The sequence below is a fragment of the Gopherus evgoodei genome, chromosome 8 (genome assembly GCF_007399415.2).
Source record: "Gopherus evgoodei ecotype Sinaloan lineage chromosome 8, rGopEvg1_v1.p, whole genome shotgun sequence".
Lineage (NCBI taxonomy): Eukaryota > Metazoa > Chordata > Testudines > Testudinidae > Gopherus > Gopherus evgoodei.
Genome location: NC_044329.1, coordinates 78,776,853 through 78,799,430, shown reverse-complemented (window position 1 = coordinate 78,799,430; position 22,578 = coordinate 78,776,853). Strand labels below are relative to the sequence as shown.

The 22,578-nt window shown below is 42.7% G+C and overlaps 1 protein-coding gene across 1 annotated transcript in view; it reads left to right on the top strand.

Moving 5' to 3' along the window:
- The window catches only part of CCDC18 (coiled-coil domain containing 18), a 66,067-nt gene that overhangs the window by 40,697 nt on the left and 2,792 nt on the right, over positions 1 to 22,578 (top strand). Inside the window, exons 22-28 of the mRNA XM_030571875.1 lie at positions 861 to 960; positions 2,789 to 2,905; positions 3,354 to 3,497; positions 4,527 to 4,730; positions 6,399 to 6,536; positions 12,433 to 12,633; positions 21,508 to 22,019. Of these exons, the coding sequence (XP_030427735.1) occupies positions 861 to 960; positions 2,789 to 2,905; positions 3,354 to 3,497; positions 4,527 to 4,730; positions 6,399 to 6,536; positions 12,433 to 12,633; positions 21,508 to 22,019 (1,416 nt within the window). The remainder of the gene's footprint in view (positions 1 to 860; positions 961 to 2,788; positions 2,906 to 3,353; positions 3,498 to 4,526; positions 4,731 to 6,398; positions 6,537 to 12,432; positions 12,634 to 21,507; positions 22,020 to 22,578) is intronic.

The window sequence follows — 22,578 nt, the reverse complement described above, 5'->3', positions numbered from 1 at the left end:
CTTGTAATAAAGAACAGAGGCCAACAGTTTTAAATGTGTGTGCTTAAAGTTACACACCTAAATCCACATTTAAACACCTACAACATGTGGCCATATTTTCAGAGGTGCTAAATAGCTAAAGCATCCACTGAAGTAGGTGTCCAGCACTCTGAAAATCAGGCCACTTAAGTTTTAGGTGCCTAAATGCAGAATTAGTTACCTAACCTAGATAACCAAGTTGCAAATTTTGGCTGGCATGGTGTATATTCAAAGAAAACTTGTGGCTTGTAAAGGCTTTACTTAATCGTTTTCCATGTAAACGTGCTCTTCCACTCCCCACATTGGACCATTTGCTGCTGCACGCTCCATCCTTTTTTTTATCTCCTCTCCACTGACCCAGACAAACCATATGAAAGCAGGAGTGGAGCATGCAACAGCACCTGACACCAGTTTGGGGATAAGGAGGCTGGTAAATAAAGCCTGAAGAAGCTACTATTAGAGCAGACAACAGGGAGAAGCAGAGGCCTCGAGATAAGGAAGCTCCAGATAAGCAGTGGTGGGATCACTCTCTTCTTTTTCAATTATCCATGTGTCGCCCCCACTTTCAGACTTTTTCCCCTCCAAGATACACATTCAGAAGTAGGGAATGCCCTGTCATCAAAGCAGCACCAAAGCAGAAACTGTTCAACCAGGAAGTTGGGATTGAGAATGCTAAATATGATGAAAATTAAATTAACAAACATTTTAAAAGAAAAAACATTTGGAGTTTCAGAATATAATGTTTATCAGATTTATGAAAACTTGATTTTTTGGAATCTAGATCTAGCTTTATAAAGGAGAGAGAACATCTACATTGTTTGTTTGTTATATGGAAATTGCAGGCATTGTAAGGATGAAATTGAGGACAAAAAGCAAGAACTTCTTGACATGGACCAGGCATTGAAAGAAAGGAACTGGGAACTGAAACAAAGAGCAGCTCAGGTTAGATATTTCTAAGCATATTACCAGAATAGCCTATTGAGTGTTTATTTAAAGTATAAGTCCAGCATTTCCTAATGCTCAAATGATCGCTAAGACCGCTTGCTATGTTTCAAGAAATGAGGACTTTTTCAGTACAGTTCATTTATCCTAGCTGCATACTGTGTTCCAGTTCAAGGGATTCTATATCTGTTTGCCTACCACTGAGGCATTTGTAAAGGATATGTCTAAATTTTTCTGTTTTGCCTTTGTGAGGCTTCAACCTAGCGCTGACCAAGCTGATGGACTCTCTAGTAGAGCCTCTGGAGGAATTTTCTCTCCATCACCTGCCCCAAAGACTGTTTATCATGGCAGTTAGATCAGCTGAAATGGTCTGTGAGCTTCAAGCTTAAATGGCTTGACTTTCCTCACCCACCATTATATGAGGATAAGGTGGTATTGTATACTCCTCCCATAGTCATTCCTAAAGTGGTCACATTCCTCAAGCTACACACATTACCAGGGGATGGTCAGGTGACACACTTTGTGTGCGAAGAGGGCCCATAACTACAACTTTAATAGAACAAAACCCTTCTGTAAATCCCCAAGATTTGTTTTCATTTATGGTAATAAGGTTATGGCACAGGCAGTTTCCTGTCAGAATTTGATAAACTGGATTAAGATCTGCATTGAAAATGCTATCAGTTATCCCTGTCCTCAGTAGTATCTGAGCACATTTGACTAGATCAGGGATTCCTAAACTTGCTTCATGGCTTGTTCAGGGTAAGCCCCTGGTGGGCTGCGAGATGCTTTGTTTACCTGAGTATCCACAGGTACGGCCACTCCCAGCTCTCAGTGGGTGTGGTTTGCCGTTCCCGGCCAGTGGGAGCTGGGGGAAGCGGTATGGGCTGGGCCACCGCTCCCATTGGCCAGAAACAGCAACTGGGAACTACAAGCGGCCGTACTTGCGAACGCTCAGGTAAAAGAAGTGTCTTGGTGCGGCCCGTCAGGGACATACCTTGAATAACCCTGCGAACCAAGTTTGGGAATCCCCTGGACTAGATCTAAGGCAGTCTCTGAACATTCTTTTGTAATGTTCCTTTTGTAGAAATATGTAGAGCTCCTGATTGCAGGTCAATCCATATCTTTTCAATACTTTAGTCTTGATCTGCCTTCAAGATTTGATACCCAGTTTTGGAGGGAAGTCCTACTGTCATTGTTTAAATAGTCTTCTCAAAGCCTTCTCTTTAGAGAGTTGTTATTGCCTGTCATTCTTCCAAAAGTGAGGATTTTTACTGACAGTACTGCAAGGAGAAAAAGAAGGGTTACTGCAGAGTTTCAGCTGGAATCTGAAGAAGTTGAAGGAACTGAGGGAGCATGAAGGCCATGCATAATATTACCTGAAAAGCTCTGTAGCTTGAGATGAAGTTCATATGGCTCCTAGTAATCGAAGCATTTTTTGCTTTAGTGCTTTATGCAGGCACATTCCAAGAATGAGGATCTATACTGACAGTCTACTCAAATAACTCAGTGTAAAGCTGAGTAACCATTCTGTCTTGTGTTCTCTGTGTTGAGGTATGGGCAGGATGTGTGAAATTATGGAATTAGAATTGTTTGTTTTCCCCTTCTCTCTATGTACTTGGACTCTAAGAATAGATTTCTACATGCCAGACCTCTAATCCATTCTTACATCAGTTTTACTGATTACACTTGGGACTACATTCTCAGGGCCAAAAGGGATTAGTTTCATTAGGTGTGTTGAATTCTTTTATATTCCATAAAATAATGTTTCTAACATTCTAATTACTACTTCAAAAGAGTGTTGTTTTTTTTTATTTGTTTCTTATATTAGGTTACCCAGTTGGATATGACTATTCGTGAACACAGGGGAGAAATGGAACAAAAAATAATTAGATTAGAAGGTAGTTTGGAGAAAACTGAGTTAGAAATTAAAGAACGCAATAAACAGGTATTTTTATTAATGATTAAAAATAAAATCTGACTAGCATGGTAGAATGAATAACCTAGTGTCTGCATGAGATTGGGGAAGGATGCAAGCAAGAGTTGGCCTAGGATAAGACCAAAGTGATATTAACAGTTTGGGGGTTTCTTAGTTTTTTTGGGTGTTTTTTTTTTTTTACCAGAGAAATTATTTAGAGTTCACCAATTAAAACTAAAAAATGAAAAAATAAATTGCACTATAGTAAGAAAAGCCAGCCTTGTTATTTCCTAAAATATGCACCTTAAATCATTCTTTATAATAGGAAAATGTGTTCGTAAAATTATCAACTGGTTAAGGGAACTCAAAGGCAGATGTAGTATCAAAACTACTTCTAACTTTTGAATTTGTCAGGATTTCATGGGGTCCCTTAAGAAAAAAAGCTGTTCTTCTGACTTCAAATGTATTTTGTATTTAGATTGAGAGCTTGGATTGCAAGCTACAGCATTCTAAAGATGAGCATCGTGAAAAAGAGTTTGAATTGCTCCAAAGAGATCAAGAAATAAATCAACTAAAAAAGGAAATTGAAAGAAAACAACATAGAATAACAGATATTGAAAAAGTAAGTCGTTTTCTTGGATAAATATGTTTTTTCCAATTAATTATTAGTTTACTAACTTAACATTCTTTGTCTTCAGTCTAATGGATTGTTTGGTTTACTAAGCAGTAAACAGCAGAAGAAAGTTGTCTTCTCATTTAATGTAATGCAAGTGGGGTTTTTTTGGTTTTTTTTTGTTTTTACCATACTGAAATTACTTGCTGGAGTTCTTGGCTGAAGTTTATTATATTTTCATTATTGGATTGTGATGGTATTGTTGTAACCAGTTGTTTATAAACAGTTGTGTATAGATCTTCCTTGTCTCTCTTCAAAAATAGGGTTCTATACTTTTCTCCTAGTATTTGTCTGCAGAATCATGAATCTCATAAATTAAACCAGGATTCCAAAGCACGTACTCTAACTTTGCATTATGTGGGAGTTTTAAGCCAATCTTGCTGCTTGTTTTAGGCTCTAGTAACCTTCAGACGTAGCTAGGGAAATGGGTTTCATTAAAATGCAAAATGTTAAAAAAAAAAAAATGTAATTACTTTTTACATGCTGCATAACTAGCTCGTGGAACTCATTGACGCAAGATATCAATGAGACCAAGAGCTATATGGGATTCAGAAAAAAATAGACGTTTATATGGAGAATGAGAACACAAATGTTGTATCCTATCTAATTTATTTTACAAAGGATATAAACTTTTATGCTTCAGGGTATAAAACAAGCACTAACTGGTGCGAGTGAGAAAGAAGCTTCTATTATGGGCAAGTTACTTCATAAATGTTCACTGTAGGGTTTCTTGTACCTTCCTCTGAAGATCTGGTACTGGCCGTTATCGGAGAGTCAGTACTGGAATAGATAGGACTTGCCATAGCAGATCAGACCTGTGGTCTATCTTCTTTTGTAATCTCCGAGAATCAATAGAGTCAAAAAGTGTTGCTGCATTGATTTTTTTTTTTTTAATTAAAAAAAAAAAGAGGAGGTGGAGGAATACAAATAATTCAATATCTGTTTTTTTTAAGAATTTAAATTATTTACCTATTACAGACAGTGAAAGATCAGGAGAAGTGCATTGCAGACCAGTACAAGGAAGCATTAGATTTAGGTCAGCAGTTGAGGCTAGAACGAGAACAGATGCAGCACATCCATTTGGAGCTTTTGGAGACTCGCCGGCTGTTGGTTCAAGCTCAAAGAGAAACGGACAGACTCTTGCAAGAACTGGAAGAAATGAACTGTCTGTCTCAAGAAAAGGTGACCAAACGTATAATGTACTCAAAATAGCTTTGGTTTAAGTGGCAGTGGAATTACCATTGACAAATGTTGATTTTAGAGAGTGGACTATACAGTTTATTTGGTGTATAAAGTTGTCAGCACAGATGCACATATTTAGTTTTGGATTGACAAGGAAGTATTGTGATAAGTTTTATTATAAAATTAAGAAAAAAGACAGATTGTTTAGTTGTGTTTCAATTCCAAAAAACATACTTTCAATAAGATTTCAAATATGGGTGTCTGTGAACCCCAAATGCTCTAATTTAAAAATACCGATGACTGGAGATTTTTTTGGTAAAATCTAGGTCCCTTTTGTACATAGAACAAAAAGGAAGTAATTGAAATCTTTACATATGGAAACTAGATACTGGGAAGTAGATTGAGGCTGACTCTTGCAGTAGAGCCTTTGATCCATCTTCCTCCTTTTTTTTAATTCTCCCTGCGCAGAAATCGAAGTCAGATGCAGTTCCTGAACTCTCTTGAACACGGTATTGGTCCCCGTTAGTGCTCCAAGGGTATTAGCCACCTCAAGGTGGGTGAGGAGGAGGGACGTGCATGCTGTATCCTCCTAAGAGGTAGTCATGCACCATGTGTATTCCCCTGCCTCACTTCCACCATGCTCCAGAGGGATTGTGCTTCACTTTAGCAACCTTCTGCTTCTTAATCACTGTGTCTTGCTTTGCAATAAAACTATAAGAAAACCTACTGTATGTGCATGAGGCTGAGTTTTAACTTTTAGCCTCTGCCCCATACAGAGGACAATTCAGGAAGGGATTATTCTAAAAAGTCATAACTGAGCATTGGGTATACAATAGAAGTGTTTTGTAACTTTACTGCAAAGCAAGACACAGCAATTAAAGAGGCGAAGGAGCTCTTGTGCTTGAGATGTGCTGAGATTCAGGAGATCTGGATTCTGTTCATGACTGTTGCCTGTGAACTTCATCTCTCTACCCCATTTGTAAAATGAGTGTAATGTTTACCTACCTCATAAGGATGTTGTGAAGATAAATATATCAGTGTTTGAGAGATGCTCAGGCATTACAGTGATAGTGGCCGAAGAAATACCAAGAGAGAGTGAACCTTACAGGTCATGACGAAACAAGTTTGCAACAAACTTGACATTTAATTTACTCCTGTGCCAGTCATTAGTCTCTGGCAATAACTAGTTGCACAGCCACCCTGTTTTACCTGAAATCTATTTAGCACTGCTTTGGATGAACAGTAACACAGGAATTTTTTAAAAAAGTTAATTAGTAAATAAACTGATTTGAATAATAAATAAAACCTAGTTTCTAATGATTTAATAATCATTTAGGGGTATTGGCCATGGTGACACATAATGTGACCACTTTTATTACAAATAAATCCGAGTCAAATGAATATAAATATATTCTGGTACTATTCAATTGGCTTGGATTTGCTTTAGAAACTACCGGTAGCTAAAAAGAAATTGGTTGTGGCTTTCTGGCTCCTGGTTTTGTTTCTTGCTCTGCTACTGACTCGATGTGGACAAATAAGGTAAATGTTTAAACTTTTCACGGCATAAAACAGGAAAATAACGTTCAGTCTTAATTCGTATGTTTGGATGTAAGGTGCCATATAAGTGCAAAGTGCCATTAACATTATTTATTATATACTATCTTACAGGACGCTCGTGCAAACCGTTTGGCAGAAGAACTGGGCGCTGCCCAAGCACGTGAAGCTCAGTTACAAGCAAAAATGCAAGCTGAGATAAAAAAGCTTTCATCAGAAGTAGACTTATTAAAGGAGGCTTATGAGCAGGAGGTAAAAGATAAAACTGAACTGACCCTAGCATTTTTACTGTATTGTGCTACATGGGTGTTTTCGTCCACTCAGTCCAGACTAACTATACCTCTCTCCCTTTCCTCCTGTTCTCTCTTCTGGGAAGCATGGTACAAAAATCAAAGATAATGCTCATCACTCCTTATTGTCAGGGAAGGCTGTTTTCTCTTTACATAAATCTGTCTTACTAAGATATAAACGCTGCTACATATTCCATAAGGACAAGATTGTGTCTCATACTCACAAATCATTCTTATCTGGAGGCAATACAGGTTTTCATACCACACAGGAAATCACACTGCCATCCCTTTTGCCCAAACCCCAGCACCAGAAGGAGAAAACATGGCACAAAATTGATATGAGGAAAGCAATGAAGATATACTTGAAGTGGAAAAAACAATTCAGGAAATCATCCTCTATGTCCTTTCATCATAAATGTCTCGATTTAAAAAAAAAATTAATTCCACTGTTGCAAGATGAATAAAATATAGCATCAACCAGATCCTGCTGAGGAAGAAAGAGAAGAAGAGCTTCCACAGCTGGTGCTGGCCTCCACCCCTGATGAAGCAGTCGCAGGAGAAGGTGTGTTGCCTCCCATGGATGACGATAAGGCTCACCAAGAGTTATTGAAGAGGGTGGCCTTAAATCTGAGTGTACAGGTGGAGGTAGAGAAAGTCCTCCCATAGCCTGGTTGACATTTAAGTCACTACGGCCCCCTCAAGAGTAGCTCTGCCTCTCAATGAAGCCATTATGAAACCTGTTAAGAGCTGGTGGCAGACCCCATGTCCCTTCCCCCCATGTCAAAAAGGGCTGAACAAAAATACTTTGTTTCTGTACACCCATCCCCCGCCCAGGATCCCTGATAGTAGCTGCTGCCAATGAGAGAGAAAGGCAGGGTCATCAGGGTGCAACCCCAAAAATCAAAAAATTCAAAGAAATTAAACTTGTTCAGTAGGAAAGTTTATTCTACTAGGGGTTACAACTCAGAACTGCAAACAAGCAGGCGCTGCTGGGCAGGTATGATTTTACTTGCAGAAGTTCAAGAATTTGCTTGCACAAGAGACTATGCAAGAGTTCTCACTGGTGGACAAGGGAAAAAAATCAGTGATGAGGACTTTGTTGCAAGCTTCTTTGGATGCGGCTGACTCAGCAGCCAGGTCCATGGCTTTGGCAGTGATCATGTGCAGGAGTTTGTGGCTACAGTCCTCAGGACTCCAACAGGACCTATCTTTCGAAGGAGCTTCACTCTTTTCAGAATACACTGATGCAAAACTGCATGGTCTGAAAGACTCCAGGGCGACCCTTAAATCCCTTGGATTATACACACCTGCTCCTTCAAGGAAGCCCTGCAGACCTCAACAGCCATCTGGTATGACAGCTTTGGCTGTCTGTCATGATCTGCAGAGGGAGAGAAGCAGAAATTTTAGGTATAGGCCACCACCCCCTTCTACCTCAGTGTCAGTGCCTGCCCCACCCAGTTGCCCAAGGGGTTCTAAGCAGGCTTTTTGATGGAATGCTCGAGGACACCATACCAGTTCCCATGATGCCAGACCCTATTTCGCCTTTATTTGCAAATAGCCTTTTCCACTTTCTCAGTGCTTGGTCCCATATTGCATGTTGAGCACTATGGGACTGTGATGCGCCCTCCAGTTTATTTCTACCCTTGCTTCCCACTCTCCCTCCCTATATTTTCAGGGACCCCTCTCACGAAGAGCTTCTGGTTTGAGAGGTTCAATCTCCCCTTTGGGTGACCGAGGTTCTGTAGAATTTAAAAGTGATAAAATTTCCCTTAAATTAAAATTAAATAAATTCCCCTTATTTCCTAATCCCAAAAGCCAAGGGCGGTCTCAAACCCATTTTAGACCTGCAGCAGGTCAACAACTATCTCAAGAAAATAAAAGTTCTGCATGGTCACCCTGGTATCCATTATCTCTCCCTGAATCCCAGTGATTTGTACGCCACCCTTAGGAGATGCCTATTTTCATATATTGATATACCAAGGACAGAATGTTCCCTAGATTCGTAGCAAACCACTCACACTACTAATTCACAGTTCTCCCATTCGGTCTGTCTGCGGCTCAGCAGGTGTTCACAAAATGCATGGCGGTAGTCTCAGCTTTCCTCAGGAAGTTAGGGGTGCAGGTCTACCCTTATCTAAATGATTGACTAGTTAAGGGCCAGTCCAAGGCTCAGGTAGTGTCCAACGTTCAACTCATTCAGTCAATTTCAGTCCAGGAAAAACCATGGAGCAGGTCCTCAAGGAATTCAGTTTGAATCACTTGGAGGAGAGGAAAATGATCAGGAACAGTCAGCATGGATTCACCAAGGGCAAGTCATGCCTGACCAACCTGATTGCCTTCTAGGATGAGATAACTAGCTCTGTGGATATGGGAAAGGTGTTGGACGTGATATACCTTGACTTTAGCAAAGCTTTTGCTATGGTTTCTCACAGTATTCTTGTCAGCAATTTAACAAAAAATATGGATTGGGTGAATGGACTATAAGGTGGATAGAAAGCTGTCTAGATCGTCTGGCTCAACGGGTAGTGATCGATGGCTTGGTCTAGTTGGCAGCCAGTATCAAGTGGAGTGCCCCAGGGGTTGGTCCTGGAACCAATTTTGTTCATTAATGATCTGGATGATGGGATGGATTGCACGCTCAGCAAGTTCGTGGATGACACTAAGCTGAGGGGAAAGTTAGATACGCTGGAGAGTAGGGATAGGATCCAGAGTGACCTAGACAAATTGGAGGATTGGGCCAAAAGAAATCTGATGAGGTGTAACGAGGATAAGTGCAGAGTCCTGCACTTAAGACAGAAGAACCCCATGCTCCGCTGCAGGCTGGGGACTGACTGACTAAGCGGCAGTTCTGCAGAAAAGGACCTGGGGATTACAATGGATGAGGAGTTGGATAGGAGTTACCAATGTGCCCTTGTTGCCAAAAAGGCTAACAGCATGTTGGGCTGCATTAGGAGTATTGCTAGCAGATTGAGGGAAGTGATTATTCCTCTCTATTCGGCACTGGTGAGGCCACATCTGGAGTATTGCATCCAGTTTTGGGCCCCCCACTACAGAAAGGATGTGGACAAATTGGAGAGAGTCCAGCTGAGGGCTACAAAATGATTAGGGGGCAGGGGCACATGACTTATGAGGAGAGACTGAGAGAACTGGGATTATTTAGTCAGCAGAAAAGAAGAGTGAGGAGGAATTTGATGGTAGCCTTCAACAACCTGAAGGGGGGTTCCAAAGAGGATGGAGCTAGTCTGTTCTCAGTGGTGGCAGATGACAGAGCAAGGAGCAATGGTTTCAAATTGCAGTGGGAGAGTCTCGGTTGGATATTGGGAAAAACTATTTCACTAGGAGGGTGGTGAAGCACTGGAATGGGTTACCTAGGGAGGTGGTGGAATCTACATCCTTACAGGTTTTTAAGGCCCAGCTTGACAAAGCCCTGGCTGGGATGATTTAGTTGGGGTTGGACTAGATGACTTCCTGAGGTCTCTTCCAACTCTAATCTTCTATGATTCTATGAACGTTCAAGACCGTATGGTTTCTGATAAATGCAGAAAAATCTACCTTCACTCCGATGCAGATAGAGTTAATTGGGGCATTGTTTAACTTTACTCAGACCAGGATCTTTCTCCCAGAAACTTGGGCAGAAACTTGGCTGTTCTCACAGAGAACACTGCAGCCATGTTTTACTTCAACTGGTCAGGAGGAGCTCGTTCTTCCCTCATTTGTCATGAAGCAGTGCAGCTATGGGACTTTTACATAGCCCACTCAATCAACCTCGAAGCCTCTTACCTTCCGGGAATGCAAAATGAGTTGGCACCTCATCTCAGTGGGTCTTTTTCAGTCACTACATGTGGTCTCTGTGCCCAGATATGGCAAGAGACATTTTCCAGCAGTGGGGGACTAAGATAGGTCTATTTGCGAACAGGTACAACAGGAGTTATCCCCAATTGTGCTCCTTATAGGAACACAGTCCAGGTTCTATCATGGATGCCTTTCTACTACCATAGATGGAACATCACTGTTATTCGTTCCCACCTTTTCTGCTGGTGCACAGAGCGCTGCTAAAGATCAAGCGAGACCAGGTTATTCAAATAGCCCTAGCATGGGTGTGCCAACACTGGTTCTCCACAATTGTAGATCTCTGAATGGCAACTTCAATTTCACTTCTGTTGCACCTGGACCTGATTTCCCAGGACGGTGGTCAGCTGCTCCACCCGAACCTGAAGTTTCTTCATCTAATGGCTTGAAAACTTCATGGCTAAATCCCAGAGAGCAGGATTGCTCAGAGCAAGTTTGTCAGGTCCTACTAGGTAGTGTAAATCCCTCCAACAGAGCTGCTTACCTCTCGAAGCGGAAACGATTCTCTGTTTGGGCGTGACAACATAGAGTCTCACCCACGCGTTTGCCCATACAAGACATACTTGAGTATCTACTGCACCTGAAACAGCAAGGCTTAGCAATCTCCTTTATCAAGGTTCACCTTGGAGCAATATCAGCTTTCCACCTGCGAGTGGATAACAGGTTCGGGTTTTTTTTTGTTTTTACCACCCCCTCCCCCGCCCTCCCAAATGACATGTCTGTCTGATTCCTCAAAGACCTAAAAAGGTTTTACTTGAGAGTAAGAGGGCCCGTTCTTCACTGAGACCTGAACTTGGTCTCATCAAAGCTTATGGGACTGCCATTTGAACCTTTGGCAACATGCTCCTTATTATACCTCTCTTGGAATGTGGTTTTCTTAGTGGCCAGCACTTCAGCCAGAAGGGTCTCAGAACTCTATGCCCTCACATTGGAGCTTCTGTACACAGTCTTCTTTAAAGATAAGATGTATTTATGTCCTCACCCCAGTTGCTCCCCAAAAGTGTTTTTGCAATTTCATAGCAATCTGGCAGTCTGTCTGCCTGATTCTACCCAAAGCTTGACATTAGACAAGCCTTAGCATTCTACATAAAAAGAACTACACCATTGCGAAAGTCTACCCAACTGTTCATAGCTGTGGCTGACAGGATGAAAGGCATCCCAATCTCTTCATGGAGAATTTCATCCTGGATTATTTAATTTATTTGCACTTGTTATGATCAGGCAGATGTTTTGCCAACAGCTGTCCTGACTGCTCATTCCACAAGGTCGCAAGTATCCTCCGTAGCATTCATAGTACAGATCCCTATTCAGGACATTTTGTAAAGCAGTGACCTGGTTATTGGTGTGCACACATTCTCCTCCCAGAACGCCATCACTCAGCTTCCAGAGATGATGCCAAATTTGGCCAAGCTGGTGGGTGGGTGGGTGTGTGTGTGTGTGAGAGAGAGAACTCTGATTCCTCCACCTATTCAACTGCTTGGGAGACACCTAGCGTGAAATGCATGTGCCATCACTCGAAAGGAAAAAAAATGTTACTAACCTTCCATAACTCTTGTTTTTCAAGGTGTGTTGCACATGCGCATTCCATGACCTGCCCTCTACAGTGGAGTTTTCCAGAAAGAAGGAACCGAGGAGGGTCAGCTGGGCACTTTTATGCTGGCACTAACAGCACACAGGAGCAGAAAGCGCTCAAGCTGCCCTGACCAGTACCACTGTGGGGAAAAAATTTCTGGCAACTGTTTGGGGCATGCACATACCTGGAGTGGAATGAACATGTGCAACACATTTCGAAGAACAACAGTTAATGAAGGTTAGTAACCATTTTTTCTTAGTCAAATCCTGAAGGTATGTCAAACACCCTGATGTGTTAATGGTGATGAGTTTTGAAATTGTTACTTGGACCCCTTCCAGTCTATACATATATTATGTGAAATAAGAAAGAATGGTATTAAAGTTGGCATAAAACAAAATCTGTATAATGTTTTCACTTTATTTCTTAAAACTTCTAGAAGCTTGCACATCAGACAAATCAGGAAAGGTGGCAGACGTCCACAGACAGTCAGAAATCTGGCTCTCATCATCTAAGTGGACAATTGCAGCAGCTGAAGCAGGAGTTAGAAGAGGCTCAGGACACTGTCAATAATCTTCAGCAACAACTTCAGGCTAGAAATGAAATGGTTCAAGCTGCAAATGAAGCACTGCTTGTGAAGGTGAGTTAACAAAGCAATGTGTTGTACGTGAGACATTTTAAGGCGTCTGTGGGCAAAAACAAAGGCTTCCTTATGCCAACAAATTAATTATCCTCTTTTGCCTCATGTTTGGTTTTACAAGGAATTAGAAGTACCTAAAAGAGTTATCATATAGGCCTAGAGTTTTACTCTGCCATGTGGAAGAACTGGATTTGAGAGCAGCATGTGGATTACACATGCTGTATGAGTGGATTGTGTCAAAGCAGTTCAGTCCACAATGAATTAATGTACATCTACATATATTAAACAGCCATTTTGTTTTATGCAAAAATGTCTTTATAAAAGGCCAGTTTTGTGTTTTACAAGTGTAAAAATCCTTAAGGAAATACAGTATTGTGAATATATACTGTAATAATAATAGTCCATGTAACCCTGTGATAGGGTGTGACCCACCATTGCGGTGCCTCCTGTTGGCTGTCTTGGGAATTAGCTCTGTGCCCTCTTCTGGTGGCATCTTGCCACCATCACTTCTGCTGCGGGGACCGACATGACTCCCAGGAACGCAGCATCCTCTTCATGACACAGCCAGAGGGCTGTGCCACACTAGGTTCTGCCCCCTTCTGGGGGAATGGCAGTCTGTTGTGCAGCCACGTACTGAGTGGTGAGTGGGGACAGGGAGGACCTGGGCCCTTCCACTACTCCAGGTTCTGGCTCAGGGACCCTGTAGATGAGAGCCACGTGCTGCATCCCCTCCAACCTCTGCCTATTTCTCTGGGTCACCTCCCCATAGTCCCAGCACCTTATCTGCCCTGTGTCAGGGCCTCAGCATGCCAGCAGTCAGCTGGGAACTCACTCTCACTCCCCTGGCCCGCCCAGCACTGCTCTGTCTAAGATACTAGCTTTCTTTCTCCTGCAAGGCAGCCAGTCCTCACTCCTTGAGCTCCAGGGAGTTACTGAAGCTGTTCTTTTCTGCAGTCCTTCTTACATGGGCCAGCCTGGCCCTGACTGGCTGCTCCTCGCAGCCCCTCTCTGATTGACTGACTCCTATGCAGCCTCCCAAGGGTTCTATTAACCCCTTATGGGCCAGTGTGGACTAGATGCCCAGTCAAGCCCTCCCATTTCTTTTAATTAGCTATAAAAAGATAATTCAGCTATGCCTTACAGGGTATGTCTACACTACGAAATTAGGTCGATTTTTTAGAAATCGATTTTATACAGTCAATTGTGTCCCCACTAAGCGCATTAAGTCGGTGGAGTACATTCACAGTACCGAGGCTAGCGTCAGCGTTCGAAGTGTTGCATTCTGGGTAGCTATACTACAGTTCCCGCAGTCTCTGCCGCCCATTGGAATTCTGGGTTGAGCTCCCAATGCCTGATGGGCAAAAACATTGTCACGGGTGGCTTTGGATACATGTCGTCAGGCCCCCGTCCTTCCGGGAAAGCAACAGCAAACAATCGTTTCTCACCTTTTTTCCTGGGTTACTCATGCAGATTACATACCACGGCAAGCATGGAGCCCGCTCAGCTCACCGTCACCGTACGTCTCCTGGGTGCTGCTGGCAGACGCGGTACTGCATTGCTACACAGAAGCAGCTCTTTGCCTTCATGGCAGTAGACGGTGCAGTACGACTGCTAGCCATCGTTGTCATCTCCTGGGTGCTCCTGGCAGACCTCGGTGAGGTCAGCCAGGGGTGCCTGGACATAAATGGAAATGACTCCAGGTCATTCTCTTCTTTAAGTTTCATCTCATGGAGATTCAGTCCTGCCTGGAATATCATGCGAGCTGGAGGCTTCTGCCTCAGGCCTGCTCTCCCAGCTGGCAGCACCACGTGGTCGCACTTACCCCAGCCTACCCCTTGTTCCCATGGTTCATGAAGCCTGGTCAGTAGTAAGGAACAGTTCAACTATAGGCTGAGCAAGTGCAGAATGGAGGTAGAATGTGCCTTTGGATGTTTGAAAGCTCGCTGGCACTGTTGTGCTCATGAAACCATACACAGGCACCCTGGACAGTAGTCGGGAGCTGTTCAACTATAGGCTGAGTAAGTGCAGAATGGTGGTAGAATGTGCATATGGACAATTAAAAGTGTGCTGGCGCAGTTTACTGACTCAGTTAGACCTCAGCGAAACCAATATTTCCATCATTATTACTGCTTGCTGTGTGCTCCACAATGTCTGTGAGAGTAAGGAAGAGATGTTTATGGCGGGGTGGGAGGTTGAGGCAAATCACCTGGCCTCTGATTACACGCAACCGGACACCAGGGCAGTTGGAAGAGCACAGTAGGGCGTGCTGTGCATCAGAGAAGCTTTGAAAACCAGTTTCATGACTAACCAGGCTATGATGTGAAAGTTCTGTTTGTTTCTCCTGGATGAAGACCCACCCCCTTGGTTCACTCTACTTCCCTGTAAGCCAACTGCCTCTCCTCCCTCCTTTGATCACTGCTTGCAGAGGCAATAAAGTCATTGTTGTTTCAAATTCATGCATTCTTTATTAATTCGTTACACAAATGGGGGAATAACTGCCAAGGTAGCCCGGGAGGGGTTGGGGAGGAGGGAAGTACTGGGTAGGGTGGTGGAGGAGGGAAGGACAAGGCCACACTGCATTTCAAAACTTACTGAATGCCAGCTTTCTGTTGCTTGGGAAGTCCTCTGGGGTGGAGTGGTTGGGTGCCCGGAGGCTCCCCCACTGCATTCTTGAGCATCTGAGTGAGGAGGCTATGGAACTTGAGGAGGAGGGCGGTTGGTTACACAGGGGCTGCAGTGGCGGTCTGTGTTCCTGCTGCCTTTCCTGCACCTCAGCCGTACACCGGAGCATATCAGTTTGATCCTTCAGTAGCCTCAGTATTGCTTCCTGCCTCCTCTCATCATGCTGATGCCACTTATCCTCTTGATCCCCCTGCCTCTCCTTTTGCTCCCGCCACCTGTCCTCTCTTGCGTCCCTCCTGTCCTCGCTTTCATTTTGTGCTTTCCTACACTCTGACGTTGTCTGCTTCCACGCATTCTGCTGAGCTCTTTCAGTGTGGGAGGACTGCATGAGCTGAGAGAACATTTCATTGTGAGTGCGTTTTCTTCGCCTTCTAATCTTCGCTAGCCTCTGGGACAGAGATGAAAGAGGGAGCATTGAAACATTTGCAGCTGCAGGAGGGAAAAAATGGGAGAGTAGTATTTAAAAAGACACATTTTAGAGAACAAGGGGTAGACTCTCTTTCATGGTGAACCAAGCTGTTGATCTTGATAGCACATGTGCTTTCTTTACAACTTCACATTTTGCCTCTTACATTGAGGGCCTGCTGGTTTGGTGTGAGAGATCACACACGCAGGGCTGGCGGGCAACAGAATTCGGCTTGCAGGCAGACATGGTAAGCCACAGTCTTTTCGCTTCTTTAACCTTCATAATATGTGGGACTGGTCCCTGTTACAGCCTCTGTCCTTCATACCCTTGGAGATTTTTTTCAAATATTTGGACATTTTATCTTTTGGAACGGAGTTCTGATAGCATGGATTCCTCTCCTCATACAGCGATCAGATCCAGTACCTTCCATTTGGTCTATGCTGGAGCTCTTTTGCAATTCTGGGACTCCATGGTCACCTCTGCTGATGAGATCTGCATGGTCATCTCTGAGCTCCCCACGCTGGCCAAACAGAAAGTGAAATTCAAAAGTTTGCAGGGCTTTTCCTGTCTACTTGGCCAGTGCATCTGAGTTGAGAGTGCTGTCCAGAGCAGTAACAATGGAGCACTCTGGAATAGCTCCCGGAGACCAATACCATGAAATTGCGTCCACACTACCCCAAATTAGACCCAGCAAGGTTGATTTCAGCGCTAATCACTCGTTGGGGAGGAGAACAGAAATCGATTTTAAGAGCCCTTTAAGTCGACAAAAATGGCTTCGTTGTATGGACTGGTGCAGGGTCAAATCAATCTAACGCTGCTAAATTTGACCTAAGCTTGTAATGTAGACCAGGGAACGGATATAGGTGCAGGATGTAAATAGCTAGATGGCGCCGCTCTTTTAAAGGGAAAAGCTTAAAATACAACAGGTGTCAGAGTGTCAAAATTCCAGTGTTACCACTCAGGGCTGGCCTACACTGGGGAGGGGTGGGGGGAATCGATCTAAGATACGTAACTTCAGCTACGCTATTCGCGTAGCTGAAGTCGAAGTATCTTAGTTCGACTTACCTGGCCGTCCTCACGGTGGTGAGTCGACTGCCGTGGCTCCCCCGTTGACGCCACTTACTCCTCCTGCCGAGGTGGAGTACGGGTGTCAATTTGCGGATCAATTTATTGCATCTAGTTGAGATGCGATAAATCAATCCCCAATAGATTAATTACTAACCGCCGATCCTGCTAGTGTATAACTAGCAGGAGTAGCTCTGTATGGTGATGTGTAACACTTTTTTAACAGGTTTTCCTTTTTCTAGTGTGCTATGTTAGATAAAAGTTTCTTCAGTAGATATTCTAATTTACAGGTAGACAGTTCTGCTCCTCTGGGACAATGCAGATAACAAAGCCCGGAATAAAGTGCATAAGAATCAAGACAAACCATTCTCAATTGAAAGGATCCAGCTGTAGAATGAACTTTCAGAGGAGGTTAGATTAATCTGATTACCTTTAGAAAATCATAGAAATGTAGGGCTGGAAGGGATCTTGAGAGATCCCCAAGTATGGCCCCCTGTGCTGAGGCAGGACCTACTACATCAAGACCATTCATGACAGGTGTTGGTTCAACCTGTTCTTAACCTTTTTTGGCAGGAATTCCACAACAGCCCTTGGACTTCTTTTCCAGAGCTTAACTACCCTTATAGTTAGAACATTTTTCCTAATATCTAATATAAAGCTCCATTTCTGCAGATTAAGCCCATTCATTTCCTTTTGTCCTACTTTCAGTAGATAAGGAGAATGATTGATCACCATCCTCTTTATAATAGCCGTTAACATATTTGAAGACTGTTATCGGGTCCCATTCAGTCGTCTTTTCTCAAGACTAAACTTTTTTAACCTTTCCTCTTAGGTCAAGTTTTCTAAATCTTTTATCATTTCTGTTGTTCTTCCCTGGACTGTTTCCCCATCTTTCCTAAAGTGTGTTGCCCAATATGATACAATACTTCAGCTGAGGCCTTTCCAGTTAACACTTCAGTTAATATACCCCAGAATGTTAGCCTTTTTTGCAAATGCATCACATTGTTGACTCATATTCAATCTGGTGATCCAGTATAACCCCCCCAGATCCTTTCAGCAGTACTACTGCCTAGCCAGTTATTCCTCATTTTGTAGTTGTGCATTTATTTTTTTTCCCTCATAAGCATAGTACTTTTGCATTTTTCTTTATTGGATTTCATCTTGTTGGAGAATTGGTTGAAATCAATTTGTTTAAAGTTGTTTTGAATTCTAATCCTGTCATCAAAAGTCCTAACAACCCCTCCCAATTTCATGTCATCCACAAATTTTATAAGCCTGCTGTCCACTCAGTTGTCCAAATCATTAAAGAAAATATTGAATAGTACTGGACCCAGGACTGACTCATGCAGGATCCTATTAGATAGGACCCCTCCGCGCCCCCCCCCCCCCCAGCTTGTCAGCAAATCATTGATAACTACTCTTTGAGTATAGTCTTTCAACTAGTTGTGCACCCACCTAGTAATTTTGTCTAACATGTTTCCCTAGTTTGTAGATGAAAATGTCTTATGGATTGTGTCAAAAGCATTACTAAAATAAAAATATAGTATATTATCTGCATGCCTCCTATCCACTAAGCTAGTAGCCCAGTCAAAGAAGGAATTAGGGTGGTTTGGCATGATTTGGTCTTGACAAATCCATGCTTGGCTATTCCTTAACCTCATTATCCTCTAGATACTCACAAACTGATTGGTTAATAATTTATTCTGGTATCTTTCCATGTGTCAAAGTTAAGCTGACTGATCTATAATTCCACAGGTCCTTTTTGTTCCCCTTTTTAAAGATTGTCGTTCTCCAGTCCTCTGGAACCTCACCCATCCTCCATGATTTCTCAAAGATAATGCCACAGTTACTTTTGATATAGCTTTTCCACCATAAGCAGAATGACATTCACAACATCAATCATCTGCTTTTCCTCTTCGCAGGAAAGAAATAGAAAACCTACCCCAAGTATTGTTCCCATTCCCCAGTAAGGGAGGAAAGCCAGAGACTCCATGAACCCTACTAAGGACATAACTGTTGCTAAATCTAGTTTATTTAGAAGGCACTCAGATACTCTAGTGGTGGATGGCAGTGTAAAACCCTGAGAAAGAAGATGTTACTTTACTGCTAATGCCTATTGCTAGAACACTGCCCACTCCACTAGTTACAATTTTGAAAGGAGAAGGGCCATGTTTCACTTCCTTGTTCAAGTCTGTTGACATTTGAGGTACTGCCTCTCAAATTCTACTTCTATATGCATCTTAAGTTTGAGGCAGTTGGGAAAATTATGATTTTGATTTTCTTTATTATAATTTTTGCAGTGACTGATGGTAAGAGACTCATCTTTTATACTGATTTGTGCTGACCATAATATCTCTTTAAACATGCAGTGTGAGTTTTTCAGACTTTTCTCTCCACAAGTATTCACATTGTGCTAGATAGATTATGGAGTTCCTCAGTCCCGGTAGTCATCTTTTTCTCTGAGAAATTTTATTGATGAACTATTGATGTCACTGAGGATTGTCAACTCTAATAAAATTTCTGTTTTTATGGCAAACATTACTTCTGTCTCCTCTTGTACACTCCAACTCTAGCTGAGGGCTTCCTTCATGGAAGTGCTGAGTGTGGGTGGCAGTTAATTCCCCTTCCCCCAATCCAGGTATCAGGTTTTTTCCACTGTTTTATAGCATGTCCTATATGGGCCATCTTGGTGTGAATGTCTTCTTCTGTAGATTTAAGATGGCAATCATTCTCCATTTTTTTTCTAATGTCCTTCATTTTGGAAATTGATTTTTTTCAAAGAGTGAATTTTTGAAGCCAGAAAAATGGTAGCACACTTTTCTAATGAGAGATGCTTACAGTGAGATTGCCGTCCACATGATATTCCAGGCATGTATATGTTGGAAATATCATAACTCTGCCCTTTTGTATGCTTTTGATCATATTGCTGATTTCTGTTTGGCACCAAATAAAAATTGACCCTGATGTTGGTACTAAGAGACTTTGCAGGAGAAACATCATTTTATTGTTTGTATAATGGTAGTGCCCAAGAGTGCAAGTCATAACCCGGACCAATTGTGCTATGCACTGTACAAACACAGAATAAAAAGACCCAGAAAAACTTACAATCTATCTACAAACAGATTGTTGGCTGGAGGAGTACAAGGAAATGAGACAGTATTGGTCAGCATGAATGGCAGTGGTCTCAGCACATTAGTGGCCTAACCATTCATTTTTTTTGTTGGCATCATGGCAATGGGGAGTTTTAAGGAGGGATTAGAAGAAGGCTAATGAGGTAGCTTCATCAGTGTTTGCAGGGAAGCTCCTTACAAGCATGACGGGCAGCATGGGAGAAAGCATGAAGGAGCTAGTTTGAAAATGTGACTAGTGGATGATGGAGGCTGGCATCATTTGCCAGTCAGAGGCAAGATTTGACATCTCTTTAGTGAGAGATGATAGGTAGGGTGGGGATAGGCCCCGAAGGGCCTTGAAAGTGTTTAATGTAATAGAGAAGGGGATGCAAAGAGGAGGTGTTAATGATGGAGTGAGAAAACTATCTTTGCAGCAGCATTCCAAATGGATATGAGCAGGGCAAGACTGAAGTTGTCAATGCCAGAGAAAAAGATATTGCAGTAATTGAGACATGAGGTGAGAACCTGGATGACTGTTGTTTTTTAGCCATGTAGATGCTATGCAGAAAGAATAAGCAAGATTTAGACATAGCCCGGACATGAAGACCTAGAGAGAGCTCCAAGTGGAAGTTGATGCCCAGGTTATGGGATTGAGTGACAGGCAGGATTATGATGTTTCCACAGTGATTAAGGAGATAGTGGGAAATGTATTTACATGTGGCACAGAATACAGAGGATAGTTCTGATGGACTGTAGTGGGGCGGCTCCCCCACTCCAGCTGAAAAGGGGAAAGTCAGTCCTGGGAGAAGGTTATGACTGAGAGCTGCTAAGCTGGGCTGATTGGGGAAGTGGCCGCAGCTGGGCCAGGCCCCAATCAGGCCACAGCTGGCCTGTATAAAAAGGCTGTGAGCCACAGGCCCAGGAGGCTCTCTCTCTAGTCTTGGAGGGAGCAGGGCCTGGTTGCCTGCAGAAAGGGTATTGGGAGTGAAGCAGGGCTAGGGAAAGGCCAGGGGAGCTCTACGCTAGCAATTCCCCAGGCTTCAGGGCCTGGTCCAAGGCCCATAGAGCGGGGGAGAGAGAGAGCTCAGTGGTTTGAGCATTGGCTTGCTAAACCCAGGGTTGTGAGTTCAATCCTTGAGGAGGCCATTTGGGGATTGGTCTTGCTTTGAGCAGTGTGTTGGACTAGATGATCTCTTGAGGTCCCTTCCAACCCTAATAATCTATGATTCTATGGGAGGCAGGCAAAGGCAGCAGGTCTGAACTCCCCTGCCTATCCTGAGTGGCTTTTACACTGCAGTCCGCCCAGGGAGCAGGGGCTTAGTGATGACTGGCAGTAGCCCAGATTGAGGCAAGGTGTGGATTAGAGGGTTGGGGGTTCCCCAGAGAGGGGAGACCCAGAGGCAGAGTGTGGGGGCTATTGCCAGGGAGCAGCACCACAGATAAAAGGGCACTGGGGTCTGGGAGGGACACTGGCCTGCAGATGGTGCCAAGGCTGGAAAAGAGCTAATTCCCTGAGACAACCAGCAGGAGGCACCGCAGGGGTGAGTCCCACATATTTACATGGACATTAGCATTTTTTAAAAATGCAAAATATGTTTTATTGCATTGTAGGAATCTGAAGTAACGAGATTACAAACAAGAATTTCTGGGCATGAAAGAACAGAAGGCATCAAGAAGCTACCAATCCCGCTTGTATTATCAGATCATATGCTCTTCGATGTTCAAGAACAGGATTCTTCCAGAAATTCTCATACGTCATATTTCAAACATAGAAAACTGCGTCGTTCTATAAGTGCTAGTGACCTAGGTGTCAAAGATGATGATTCTCTAGATCTATCAAAAACGATGTTAAAAGACTTCAAACAAATGCTTACATTAAAGCCCTCAGTGTGTCCAGAGAGTCAAAAGGATTTTCTTCATACTCCACCAAACAGTTTGAATGAATCTTCATTCGATCCCCTCACATACATTGTAGATGAAGATGTGACATCAGACAGTAATGACTTCCAGACACTTAGTGGAATGCTAAAGTATATCAACAAAGAAATGAGGCAGTCTGAAAATGCTTCTGTACAAATATCATGTGGTACAAACTCAAAGGAGAATCAAGAATCTTGTTTGTGGTACAGTAATTCTTAATTTAATTGTGACTGTTTATTTATATAGGGGTGGTTCATTAACATTTGTTTTTATTTATGGCAGCGAGTTCCCAAATGTATCCAGGATGTGGATCACACACATTTTAGTGAGACCATTTCATATATCACCCAGGGATTTTTTTAATTAAAGATACACTGTCAAGTAACTAAAGCTCAGAATTTAACTTTTTGTTTAAACCTTTCAGACAACATAATAGGCCAAGTTCTGCGCTCAGTTGCACCAGAATAATTCCACTAACTTTAATGGAACTACTCCCAGTTTATATTGGTGTAAATGACAGCAGATATTTCCCGTGTCAGTAGAAATATTTCATGATTTCATATATTTTATTAGCATTTCAATAAATAGATTTTTTTTAAAAAACATTCCCCCTACAATACTGGGGACTTGAATACAACAGTCTTCGAGCTGACGTTTTTGTTTGCCTTTACTTTGTTGCGTCTAAAGTCTTGCACAACATAACTATTCCTAGTAGTGACTCCTAGCAGCCAACACTTCCTTATGGAAAGTGAAACAGATTTA